This window comes from Sus scrofa, chromosome 2 (assembly GCF_054392235.1).
Source record: "Sus scrofa isolate SSC_HxYL_T2T_F1_AM1 chromosome 2, Sscrofa_HxYL_maternal_Yorkshire_Landrace_v2.0, whole genome shotgun sequence".
Classification (NCBI taxonomy): Eukaryota; Metazoa; Chordata; class Mammalia; order Artiodactyla; family Suidae; genus Sus; species Sus scrofa.
The window spans coordinates 86632277-86645756 of NC_139384.1; the positions used below are offsets into that span (position 1 = coordinate 86632277).

At 46.7% G+C, this 13480-nt stretch overlaps 1 protein-coding gene across 8 annotated transcripts in view; it reads right to left on the bottom strand.

The window, feature by feature from the left end:
- The window catches only part of TMPRSS9 (transmembrane serine protease 9), a 70253-nt gene that overhangs the window by 26250 nt on the left and 30523 nt on the right, over positions 1 to 13480 (bottom strand). For all 8 annotated transcript variants that reach the window (XR_014837848.1, XR_014837847.1, XR_014837850.1 and 5 more), the window contains exons 3-6: positions 5872 to 5999; positions 1907 to 1974; positions 1624 to 1799; positions 320 to 361 (exon numbers count right to left, since the gene is read on the bottom strand). Coding sequence is in view for 4 of the 8 variants with exons in the window: in XM_085013426.1 (XP_084869552.1) it covers positions 320 to 361; positions 1624 to 1799; positions 1907 to 1974; positions 5872 to 5999 (414 nt within the window). In the remaining 4 variants the exon portion in view is untranslated. The remainder of the gene's footprint in view (positions 1 to 319; positions 362 to 1623; positions 1800 to 1906; positions 1975 to 5871; positions 6000 to 13480) is intronic.

Sequence of the window (13480 nt, forward strand, 5' to 3'; positions counted from 1 at the left end):
GTCCTTAACCCACTGAGCTCGGCCAGGGATTGAACCTGCGTCCTCATGGATGCTAGTCAGATTCGTTAACCACTAAGCCACAACAGGAACTCCTAGTTGGGTTCTTAACCTGCTGAGTCACAATGGGAATTCCAAAATGCCTTGTTTTTAAATTCTTTGCTCATACAGGATTATGAATCTATTTCCCCCACAAAAGGCTGGTGCACAAAACTTATTATGTTGGAGGGATTTCCAATTTTTGTGTCTCAAAAAACCCTCAGGAAACCCCTGAGAAAATTGGGCAGAGGGGAGGGAACTCAGAGGAGCTTGATACACATACCTGATTTTAAGTCTCTTTCTGTAAGCAGCCCCCTCTGGCTTCCTGCAGCAAAACAGGGAAAAAATAGAAGCTCACTTACCAAGGGGCCAGGTTCTTTGAAAACACTGTGTTGCAAAGCAGGGAGCCACTCTGTCCACCCAGGAGCTACTGAAATTGCAACTTAAATTCATGAAGATAAAATCAGATGAAACATTCTGTTTCTCATGATAAGAGTCCAACAGCCACATGGGGGCTTCCAGGGTGCACGGCACAGACCTAAAATATTTCCATCACTGCAGAGAGCATTTGGCAGGGTCATTGAGACTCGCCCAGTAAGTCAGGGGTGGTGGAGAGGGGACCAGGAACATACCTCAGGTAAGATCAAGGCAACAATTTTTTTTTTCATGGCTGCACTAGTGGCTTATGGAAGCTTCCAGGCCAGGGATGGAACCTGAGCCGCAGCTGTGACAACAGCCAGATGCTTTTAACTCACTGCACCACGCTGGAGACTGAACTTGAAACTTCGCAGGGACCTGAGCTACTGCAGTTGGATCCTTAACCCACTGTGCCACAGTGGAAACTCTTAAAGTTTATTAATTTTTATTATTTTTTTGCTTTTTAGGGCTGCACCCATGACATATGGAAGTTCCCAGGCTAGAAGTCTAACTGGAGCTACAGCTGCCAGCCTACACTACAGCCACAGCAACTCAGGATCTGAGCTGCATCTGCTACCTACACCACAGCTCATGGCAATGCTGGACCCTTAACCCACTGAGCAAGACCAGGGATCGAACCCTCAACCTCATGGTTCCTCATTGGATTCGTTTCCACTGCACCATGACAGGAACTCTGTTTAAAGTTTATTCCCATTATGGCGCAGCAGAAACGAATCCAATGAGGAACCATGAGGTTATGGGTTCGATTCCTGGCCGTGCTCAGTAGGTTAATGATCCGGCATTGCCATGACCTGTAGTGTAGTTCACAGATGCAGCTCGGATCTGGCGTGGCTGTGGCGTAGGCTGGCAGCTACAGCTCCCATTAGACCCCTAGCCTGAGAACCTCCATATGCAGCAGGTGCAGCCCTAAAAGGACAAAACACCAAAAAAAAAAAAATTTTTTTTTTGGCATGCCCATGGCATGTGAGTTTCCAGGCCAGGGATCGAACTAGTACTGAGTTGTAGCCTGTATCACAGCTGTGCAACACCAGATCCTTAACCCACTGTGCCACAAGGGAACTCTGGAAAACCTAAAGTTTAATTCAACTTCACCAGGCTCCCCGGCCCCAGCAGTCCCTCCCTTCCAGCCCTGTCTCTGGGGTCACTTGCCTGTGAGCCACACTGACGCGATGGTGCCATAGGTGGCCAGGGGGAGGCCGTGGCCCTGCAGCCTCCTATGGAGGCCCCGCTGTAACAACTCCTCCTCCAGGCCTGGCCTCAGCGTCCGCAGGGGCTGCAGCAGGAAGCGCAGCCGGATGTGCACGAGGACACTGCCATTCCCGTCCCTGTAGGGAGATGGCCCTTGGAGAGGAAGGGCGCCTCTCTGCCGGAATCCGCTGGAACCCCCCAGGGTCCACCATGGTGCCTTCACCCCAGGGAGGCCCCCACTCACTGGTAACTCAGCACAGTGCAGCCCAGGCAGCTGGCCTCCAACTCTGTCTCCTCAAAGCTGCTGACAAACTGCAGCGGAAACAACAGCAGTAAAGGTGAGCCCCTGCAGAGACCCCTTGTGGGGAGAACTGGGGAGGGGGTGGGAAAGCACCTCCTTGTAAACTCCATACTCGGAAGTGATGAGGAGGGGCACATCGGGGTCGTGCCTGTGAAAAGAGTGCTCCATCCACAGATGATCAATAAATTGTGGCCCTCCTCGCATGGGAGCATCACAGCCTGAAAAGGAGCGAAGCACTGACACTCGCCACCACGTGCTTGGACCTGGCAACCACGAGGCTCAGTGAGAGCAGCAGACACAGAAGAACACAGTGTGGGATTCCCTGGATGGGAAACGTCCAGAACAGACAGAGACAGAAGGTACCCACCTGGCTATCAGGGACTGGAGGAGAGGAAAAAGGGGGTAACTGCTCATGAGGACAGATTTCCCTTTGGGGTGATGGAATGTTCTGAAATTAGAGGTGACAGCTGCACAACAATGTGACTAGACTAAATGCCACTGAATTTTTCACTTTAAAAGTGGGTAATTTTATATGTAAAATAGATCAACAGCTATTTTGATCCAAGGTCCTGCTGTTTGGCACAGGGAGATGTATTCAATTTCATGTAATAAGCCACAATGGAAAAGAATACGAAAAACTGAATCACTTTGCTCTACACCAGAAATTCACAGAACATTGTAAATCAACTATATACGGGAACTCCTCAACTATACTTTAATAAAATTTTTTTGAAAAAGAAAAAATGGGTAGTTTTCTGTTACATAAATTTTAAATAAAAAAAAAAAATCTGGGGAGTTCCCATCATGGCTCAGTGGTTAACAAAACCAACTAGTAGACACGAGGACTGACGAGGAGAGAAGCACCAACAGGTTTAAACCGGGTTCAATTCCTGGCCTTGCTTATGGGGTTAAGGATCCAGTGTTGCTGTGAGCTGTGGTGTAGGCCGGCAGCTACAGCTCTGGTTCGACCCCTAACCTGGGAACCTCCATATGCCGCGAGCACAGCCCTAAAAAAAAAAAAAAAAAGACAAAAAAAAATCTGGGAGGAGTTCCTGTCATAGTGCAGTGGAAACGAATCCGACTAGGAACCATGAGGTTGTGGGTTCGATCCCTGGCCTTGCTCAGCGGGTTAAGGATTCGGCATTGCCCTAAGTTGCAGTGTAGGTCGCAGACGCGGCTCAGATCCCATATTGTTGTGGCCCTGGCATAGGCCGGCAGCAATAGCTCCGATTAGACCGCCTAGCCTGGGAACCTCCATATGCCATGGGTGCCGTCCTAAAAAGACAAAAAAAAAAAACAAAACAAAACAAATCTGGGCGTTCCCTTGTGGCTCAGTGGGTTAAGGATCCAGTGCTGTCACTGCAGTGGCTTGGGTTGCAGCTGCAGCATGGGTTTGATCTCTGGCTTGGTAACTTCCACATGCTGTAAGTGCAGCCCCCCCCACCCCCAGTTTTTTTTCTTTTTAGGATCCCTCCTGTGGCATATGGAAGTTCCTGGACCAGGGATTCAATCTGAGCCACAGCTGTGACCTACACCACAGCCACGCCAATAATGGATCTTTAACCCACTGCACTGGACTGGAAATTGATCCTGTGCCTCCACAGCAACCTGAGATGCTACAGTTGGATTCTTAACCCACTGTGCCACAGTGGGAACTCCTATGTCCCAAACTTTATGGTCACCATGCCCCGCTCCCTAAACACAGGTGATGCAGTCATGTGTGTTCACTTTCCCTCCTAAAACATGCTTCAATTCACTTCTCTGAACCACACCCTCTGAGTCCACTCACCACCGCCCACATCTAGACCCATGCTGTCCCACAGAACATTCTACAAATTTCCAAAATGTTCTACATTTGTCTCACCCATATGGCAGTCGCCCAACCACAGGAGGCTAGTGAATATTTGAAATGTGGCTATTGCCACAGAGGAACTGATTTTTACATTTTGTTCAATTTTAATGAATTCACACTTAGATTTCAAAACAGACATTTGATTCAGTTACCAGAAAACTTAAGTGTATTTGGAGCAATTTGGGTAAATGCTACCGAATCTAAATATGGATGGAGTGTTCCCAATGGAAATTCAGGGTCCACACTGAGATATGAGTGTAAAACACCCACCAGATTTGGAAAAGAGAATGCACAGGAGAGAATGTGAAATATATGATTAATAACTGCTCTATGTATGTTGAAGACATGTTGAAATGATAATATTTTGGATATTCTGGGTCAGGTAAAATGTGTTGTTACAAACAATCTTACCTGCTTCTGTTTACTTTTAAAAAAAAAAAAAAAAGTGGCTACCAGAAAATGTTAAAGTACACATGGGGCTTGTGTTACATTTTTTTTTAAATGGCCAACCAGCAGCACATGGAAGTTCCATGTGGGTTAAAGGATCTGACGTAGGTCTCAGCTGCAGCTCAGATTCAATCCTCGATTGCAGCCCTTTGAAAAAAAAAAAATTCTGGGAGTTCCTTTCGTGGCTCAGTGGTTAACGAACCCAACCAGGATCCATGAGGATGCTGCTTCAGTCCCTGGCCTCGCTCAGTGGGTTAAGGATCCAGTGCTGCCGTGAGCTGTGGTGTAGGTGGCAGACGTGGCTCGGATTCTGAGTTGCTGTGGCTGTAGTGTAGGCCAGTGGCTACAGCTCTGATTCAACCCCTAGCCAGGGAACCTCCACATGCCACAATTTAAAAATTTCTCATCTAGCCTCCCCTGTATTTCTCTTAGATAAAATTTAAAACATTTTTTTAAATTGAGGGATATGTCACCTACCATAAGACTCACCTTTTAAAAGTGTCCATTTATTTATTTGCCTTTTTGTCTTTTTAGGGCTGCAACCATAGCATATGGAGGTTCCCAGGCTAGGGGTCCAATCAGAGCTGTAGCCACTGGCCTACACCACAGCCACAGCAACAGCCACATCAGATCCGAGCTGCATCTGTGACCTACACCACAGCTCATGGCAATGCCGGATCCTTAACCCACTGAGTGAGGCCAGGGATTGAACCAGCGTCCTCATGGATGCTAGTCAGGTTCCTTAACTGCTGAGGCATGACAGGAACTCCTAAATGTGTTTTAGATGCATTTGAGTATATTCACAGAGTTGTACAACCTTATCATAGTTTTAAAATAGTCTCATGCCCCAAAAGAAATCCCATTGCCATGATCAGTTCCCCCCTCCCAGCCCCTGACAACTAGGAACCCACTCTCTGTCCCTGTGGATGTTCCTGTTCTGGACATTTCCCATCCATGGACTCACACGCTATGTGTCCTTCTGTGTCTGCTCTTCTCACTGAGCATCATGGTCTCAAGGTCCATCTATGTGGTAGCAAGTGTCAGTGTCTCACCCCTTTTCATGGCAAACAATGCGCGCGCGCGTGTGTGTGTGTGTGTGTGTGTAGGTGGCCAACAGGGTGTGTTTAATCCATCATCTGTGGATGGGCATTTGAGTTGCTTTACTCTGGGCTATTATGAGTCACGCTGCTATGAACATTTGTGTGCAAATTTTTGTGTGGACACACTTTTTGCTTCTCTTGAGCAGATAGATACCCAGGAGCAGAACTGCTGGGTCAGATGGCAACTCCATTTTTAAACTTTGGAAGAAATGCCAGGCTGTTCTCCACAGCGGCTGCACAATTTCACATTCCCACTGGTTTGATTTTTCCACTGAACTGAAATTTACAACCTCTTGATGTGGCCTTTAGGTCTTCAGGAGCCTGTTCCCACCAGATGCTGTGTGCCCTGTGGTCTAGAAAGCACCAGCACCACCACTCTGCCCATGCCCCACATCCTTGACTCAGAGTCTGCTTTACTCTCTCTGCCAGGGGGCGCTGCCTTGTTAGAGCCCCTGGCCATCCACTTGCCACACCCCCTTACCCTGCCCCCTGATTCTCAGGACCCTCACCAGTGCCTCCAGGGTGGGCGTCAGCATGCGGTAGTAATCAGAGCTCTCCTGCTGCAAGCTGCAGGCAAACCGGATCCCTCGCAGCTCCGCTGTGTGCTCCACTAAGACGCCCTGTGTAGAGAGGGAGGCTGCGGGCGAGACCAGAGCCTGGTGAGAGCGCCCACTTGCAGGGGCAGCACCCAGTTCAGCTGGCCGCCCAGGCCCCCACCACCCCAGGGTCAGGTCATCCTGACAGATGAGGATGGCCTGACTCCCAGGTTCTGAGTGATTAAAGATGCTGCCTCACCAGCTCTCCCCCATCACCCACCTGAGCCCCCAGGTATAGCACAAAGCCCCAGGTGTCCCCCGATGTCCTTGAGGGCTGGACCAGCTCTGGCCATCCTCGTCCAACTGGATGTGCCTTGGCCCAGGGTCACAAATTGCTGAAATGGCCTCAGAAGCCCTTCTCTTGGCTTTGGGACAATTCCCACCTCCTCCCCTGAAAAAGTCACTGAATACCCCAGGGCCACAACCACAGCTGGGGGCACCAGGATCCTCAGACTCCAGGCCCTGCACCATGATGCCACTTTCAGAAAAACACAGTTTCCAACTGCTGGAAACACTGTGTCTCTAAAGTACCCAACAGCAAAGAGGAACAGCCCTAAAAGGTTTTAAAGACTACAACCCTATACAATACATGAACACAGGGATTTCGAACTTTCAAAAATGTGTGAAATTGGCAAAGGGGCATACTAGTCAAAAACAATCATAATTGCAAAAAAAAAAGCTGGGTCCCAACTTTGTGTGAATATCCATCTAGATTGATATTTAGATATGTGTTTATTCAATGGATAGAATAAAAAGCAATTCTAAAACAGTTTGTGCTCTCATGCAAGGAAATAAAAAGAAAGAAAACAAGCCTGCTGTGTAGACCCAAATGCTTATGCTCTGGGGTATTTGGATAAGCCTCAGACTCTTCCTCTGAAATAACCACAGGCTCCCAGGAAATGAAAAACAGCCCAGCAAGGCCCCTATGCCCTCTCCCCAGACTCCCCCAAGGCCAACAAATCCAAAGTAAAAATGTTCAGCTGTTGTGGGAAGGGGACAAATTTGAATTGTAATTTAAAAATTGTTTTTATGGAGTTCCCATTGTGGCACAGTGGAAACAAACCGACTAGGAACCATGAGGTTGTGGGTTCTATCCCTGGCCTTGCTCAGTGGGTTAAGGATTTGGCATTGCCATGAGCTGTTGTGTAAGTTGCAGAGATGGCTCAGATCCCGCATTGCTGTGGCTGTGGTGTAGGCTGGCAGCTGTAGCTCCGATTCGACCCCTAGCCTGGAAACCTCCATGTGCCATAGGTGCGGCCCTAAAAAGCAAAAAATAAATAAATAAAAATTGTTTTTAGGAGTTCCTTGCTGGTCTAGTGGGTTAAGGATCTAATGTCACTACTGTGGCTCAGGTCTGAACCATGTTGTGGCATGGGTTCAGTCCCTGGCCCAGAAACTTCTGCATGCTGAATGGCATGGCCAAAAAAAAAAGGTGTTTTTAAATTTTAATTTTGGAGTTCCCCTGTGGTGCAATGGGATGGGAGATGTCTCTGCAGCCCCAGGACACAGGTTCCATCCCCAGCCCCCCAGCCCGGCAGTGGATTAAAGGATCCAGCATTGCATCTATGGCTTGGATCTGCTCCCTGGCCCTCCATATGCCACAGGGCAGCCAAAAATGAAAATACATAAATAAATTTAAATTTTGGAGACAGGATTATGATGGCAGAGTAGAAGGACTGGAGCTTCCCACGCCCCCTTTTTTTTGTCTTTTTAGGGCCAAACCTGTGGAATATGGAGGTTCCCAGGCTAGGGGTCGAAATGGAGCTGCAGCTGCTGGCCTACACCACAGCAACACAGGACCTGAGCCACGTCTGTGACCTACCCACAGCTCACAGCAATGCTGTATCCTTAACCCACTGAGCAAGGCCAGGGATCAAACCAATGTCCTTGTGGATACTAGTCGGGTTTGTTAACCACTAAGCCACAGTTCATTAACCGCTGAGCCATGTTGGGACCTCCCTGGAGCTCACTTCTCTTATAAAAGCAACAAAATTACAAAGTTTTTCACATGGCTTAGCAGAAAAGAATCTGACTAGCATCCATGAGGATGCAAATTCCACCCCTAGCCTGGGAACTTCCATGTGCCCTGGGTGTGGCCCTAAAAAGATAAAAAACATTAAAAAGGCAACAAAATAACAACAAAAAATTACAACCAACTGCTGAACAACCTTCAACAAAATATACTGGAACCTATCTAAAAAGATACTCTACTCCAGAAGACAGAGGAGGCAACATTGAGACTGTAGGAGGGACAATTATGTGATGTAAGCAACCCCAAGCCCCCAGGTGGGCAGCCCACAGGCTGGAAAGTAACTGTATCACAGAGGCTCACCTACAGGAGTGAGAGTTCTAAGCCCCAAGTCAGGCTCCCATGCCTGGGGATCTGGCATTGGGAGGAGGAGCCCACAGGGCATTTGGTGTTGAGGGCCAGAGGGGCTTATGCTCAGGAGCTCCATGGTACTGGGGGAAACTGAGACCCCACTCTTGAAAGGCACATACAGGCTTTCATGTGCACTGGGTCCCAGGGCAAAGCATGTAACAATCTGAGTCAGTCCTGCCTGCAGTTCTTGGAAGATCTTCTGGGGAAATGGGGGATGACTGTGGTTCACTGAAGGGGAAGGACATTGGAGACAAAGGTCTCGGGAATAATCATCGGTGTGAACTCTGCTGGAAGTGGCCATTTTGGAAAAATCCGGCCCTACCCATCAGGGCTGAGAAGCCCCAGGCCAAACAACAAACCAAATGGGACCACAGCCCCGCCCATCAGCAAAGAGGCTGCCTAAGGACCCCCCAGGCACATAGCTGCCTCTTAGCACACACACAGAGGATCCCCACCCACCAAGGGATAAGAATCAGCTCCACCTACCAGTGGGCAGGCACCAGTCCCTCCCAGCAGGAAGCCTGGAGCAAGTACCACCTCCCAATCCCATACCAACTTCAGTCACAAAGGGGGCAGACACTGAGGCAAGAGAGGCTAAAACCCTATTGTCTCCAAAAAGGAGACCACACCAAAAATCTATACGAAATGAAAAGGCAGAGAATTATGACTCAGATATGGGAACAAGAAACGCCCCCCTCCCAAAAAAGCTAAGTGATCTGGAGATCACCAGCCTCCACGAAAAAGACTTTTTTTTTTTAATTTATTTTATTTTTTATTTATTTTTTGTCTTTTTGCTATTTCTTGGGCTGCTCCCGCGGCATATGGAGGTTCCCAGGCTAGGGGTCCAATTGGAGCTGTAGCTGCCGGCCTACACCAGAGCCACAGCAACGCGGGATCCAAGCCGCGTCTGCAACCTACACCACAGCTCATGGCAACGCCGGATCGTTAACCCACTGAGCAAGGGCAGGGACCGAACCCGCAACCTCATGGTTCCTAGTCGGATTCATTAACCACTGCTCCACTATGGGAACTCCGAAAAAGACTTTTGACTGATGATAGTAAAGATGATTCAAGATCTTGGAAATAAACTGGAGGCAAAGATCGATAAACACTGAGCAAACAAACAGATTTAAAGATTAAGCAAGCAGAGATGCAAAACACAATAACTGAAACTGGAGTTTCCATTGTGGCACAGCAGAAACAAATCTGACTAGGAATTTGTGGTTGCCAGGTTCAATCCCTGGCTTCACTCAGTGGGTTAAGGATCTGGCATTGCTGTGAGCTGTGGTATAGGTCACAGATGTGGCTTGGATCCTGCGTTGCTGTGGCTTGGTATAGGCTGGCAACTACAGTTCCAATTTGACCCCTAGCCTGGTAACCTCTGTATGCCACAGGAGTGGCCCTAAAAAAAAAAAGCAAAAGAAAAAAAAAAAAACCCACTGAAATAACAAATTCATTAGAAGGAACCAAGAGCAGAATACAGGAGGCAGAAGAACAAATAAGCAAGGTGGAAACAGACTGGTGGAAATCACTGATGTGGAACAGAAGAGGAAAAAAAGATCAAAAAGAAAGGAAGACAGTCTAAGAGAACTCTGGGACAACTTTAAAGGCACTGACATCCATGTTATAGGAATGCCAGAAGGAGAAGAGAGAGAGAAAGAGGGCCAGAGAAAATATTTGAAGAGATAACTAAAAACTTCCCCAACATGGGAAAGCAATCATACATTAAAACCTAGGGAACATGAGTGCCATATAAAATAAGCCCAAGGAGGGAATTCCCATTGTGGCTCAGTGGAAACAAAGCTGACTAGTATCCATGATGACACAGATTCGATCCCCAGTCTTACTCAGTGGGTTAAGGAGTGAGCAGTGGTATGGGTTGCAGAAGCAGCTCAGATCCTGCATTGCTATGGCTGTGGCATAGGCAAGTAGCTACAGGTCTGATTTGACCCCTAGCCTGGGAACCTCCATATGCCATGGATGTGGCCCTAAAAAGACAAAAATAAATAAACCCAAGGAGGAATACCCTGAGACACGTATTAATCAAACTGACCAAAATTAAAGAAAAAAGAAAACAACTAAAGCAGCTAGGGAAAAGAAACAAATAACATACAAAAGTGTCGCAAGACATGTTTACTTGAAAATTCCATCTTGTCCTTCTTTACTTTATCCCATCTTCTTGTCTTATTTTATCCCATCTTCCTTCTTTGGAAAAACAGTCACAGTGCTGGTAAATGACTTAAGCTTAAGAGCAAAGACCTAAAGGCATAAATGACTTAAGCTTAAGTACTGTTATGTGCCTAGAGGTCAGAGTAAGAGCTTAACCCTTTACCACCTAAGTGGCTTTTTAAATAGTAAAAGAACTTATATAATAGTAAACCCTGTATGATCCACCCATAGCCACTCCTCACTTAATCTCACAATAAAAGCAGTGTGGTTTCTTGAGGCAGGGTGCTCTTGGTCCCTGAGATCTGGAGTTCCCCGGTGCTCTTGGTCCCTGAGACCTTGAGTCCCTGGCTCCCACCTTTACTTAAGATAAATGTCTCTGTGTCTTGTTTTATGTTAACTATTTTTCCCTAAGTTCCACAGCACCCGTTCTTCAGCCCCATCCTGCTGAGCTGGCCCCGGCACAAAAGAATCCCACTAAGGTTATCAGCTGATTTTTCAGCAGAAACTCTGCAGGCCAGAAGGGAGTGGCAGGATATACTAAAGTATTGAAAGGAAAAAACCTCCAACCAAGATTATTCTACCCAGCAAGGCTCTCATTCAGATTTGAAGGAGCAATCAAAAGCTGTACAGACAAGCAAAAGTTAAGAGAATACAGCATCACTAAACCAGCTTTACAACAAATACTAAGGGAGGTTCTCTGGGTGGAAAAGAATGGCCACAACTAGAAACAAAAATATTACAAATGACAAGGCTCACCAGTAAAGGCATAGATATGGTAAAGGGAGGAAATCATCCACACACAAATATGCTACCAAAACCCAGAAATTGTGAGAAGAGGAGGGTACAAATGTAGGATACTGGAGATGCACCTGCAATTAGGAGATGAACAACTTGAAGCAATCTTGTGTATATATATCCCGTATCGATACATTATGGTAAATGTAAAGCAAAAATCTACAACAGATGCATGCACAAGTAAGAAAAAACAATCCAAACACAACACTGAAGATAGTCTCAAACCATAAGAGAACAAGAGAAGGGAAGAAAAAAAGACCATGAAGACCAAGGAGTTCCCATGGTGGCTCAGTGGAAACAAATCTGACTACTCTCCATGAGGATGCAGGTTCATTTCCTGGCATCACTCAGTGGGTTATGGATCCAATGTTGCCATGAGCATGGTATAGGTTGCAGATGTGGCTTGATCTGCTATTGCTGTGGCTGTGGTGTAGGCCGACAGCTGTAGCTCCAATTCAACCCCTAGCCCAGGAACATCCATATGCCATGGGTGCGGCCCTAGAAAGACCAAAAAAAAAAAAAAAAAAAAACCAACAAAACCAAATAAAAAATAATTAACAAAATGGCAATAAGAAGATACATATCAGGAGTTACCATTGTGGCTCAGTGGTTAACAAATCCGACCAGGAACCATGAGGTTGTGGGTTTGATCCCTGGCCTTGCTCAGTGGGTTAGGGATCTGGCATTGCCATGTGCTGTGGTGTAGGTTGAAGATGCGGCTCGGATCTGACGTTGCTGTGGCCGTGGCGTAAGCCTGCGGCTACAGCTCCAAATGGACCCCTAGCCTGGGAGCCTCCATATGCTGCAGGGGTGGCCCTAGGAAAAAAAAAGGCAAAACGACAAAAAAAAAAAAAAATGGAGATACACATCAATAATCACCTTACAGGTAAATGGACCTAATGCCCCAACCAAAAGACACAGACTGGATGAATGGGTACAAAAACAGGACCCATATATATGCTGTCTTCAAGAGACCTGCTTCAGTTCTAGGGACACATACAAACTGAAAGTGAGAGCAGAGGAGTTACTGTCATGGCTCAGTGGAAATGAATCTGACTAGTATCCATGAGGATGCAGGTTTTATCCCTGGCCTCACTCAATGGGTTAAGGATCTGGGATGTTGCTGTGAACTGTGGTGTAGGCTGCAGATGCAGCTGGCATCCTGCGTTGCTGTGGCTATGGTGTAGGCCAGCAGCTACAGCTCCAATTTGACTCCTAGACTAGGAACCTCCATATGCCACGGGGGCAGCCCTAAAAAGACCAAAAAAAAAAAAAAAAAAAAAAGAAAAGAAAAGAAAAGAAAACCAGAGAGAGTGACAGAAAGAAAGAGAGAGAGAGGATGGAAGAAAATATTCCATGCAAACAGAAATCAAAAGAAAGCTGGAGTAGCAATACTCATCAGATAAAATAGACCTTATAATAAAGAATATTATAAGTGACAAAGAAGGACATTACATCATGATCAAAGGATCAATCCAAGAAGACATAACAATTATAAATATATATATGCACCCAACATAGGATCACCTCAATATATAAGGCAACTGCTAACAACCTGAAAAGGAGAAACTGACAGTAACATAGTAATAGCAGGGGACTTTAACATCCCACTTACAGCAATAGACAGATCATCCAGACAGAAAATCAACAAAGAAACATAGGCCTTAAATGATGCATTAGACCAGATGGACTTAATAGATATTTATAGAATATTCCATCCAAAGGCAGCAGAATATGCATTCTTCTCAAGTGCACATGAAACATTCTCTAGGATAGATCACATTCTGGGCCACAAATCAAGCCTCGGTAAATTTAAGAAAACTGAAATCGTATCAAGCATCTTTTCTGACCACAGCGCTATATGATTGGAAATCAACAAGAAAAAATCTGTTAAAAAACACAAACAGGAGTTCCCGTCGTGGCGCAGTGGTTAACGAATCTGACTAGGAACCATGAGGTTGCGGGTTTGGTCCCTGCCCTTGCTCAGTGGGTTAACGATCCGGCATTGCCGTGAGCTGTGGTGTAGGTTGCAGACGCGGCTCGGATCCCGCGTTGCTGTGGCTCTGGCGTAGGCCGGTGGCTGCAGCTCCGATTCAACCCCTAGCCTGGGAACCTCCATATGCCGCGGGAGCGGCCCAATAAATAGCAACAACAACAACAACAACAACAAAAGACAAA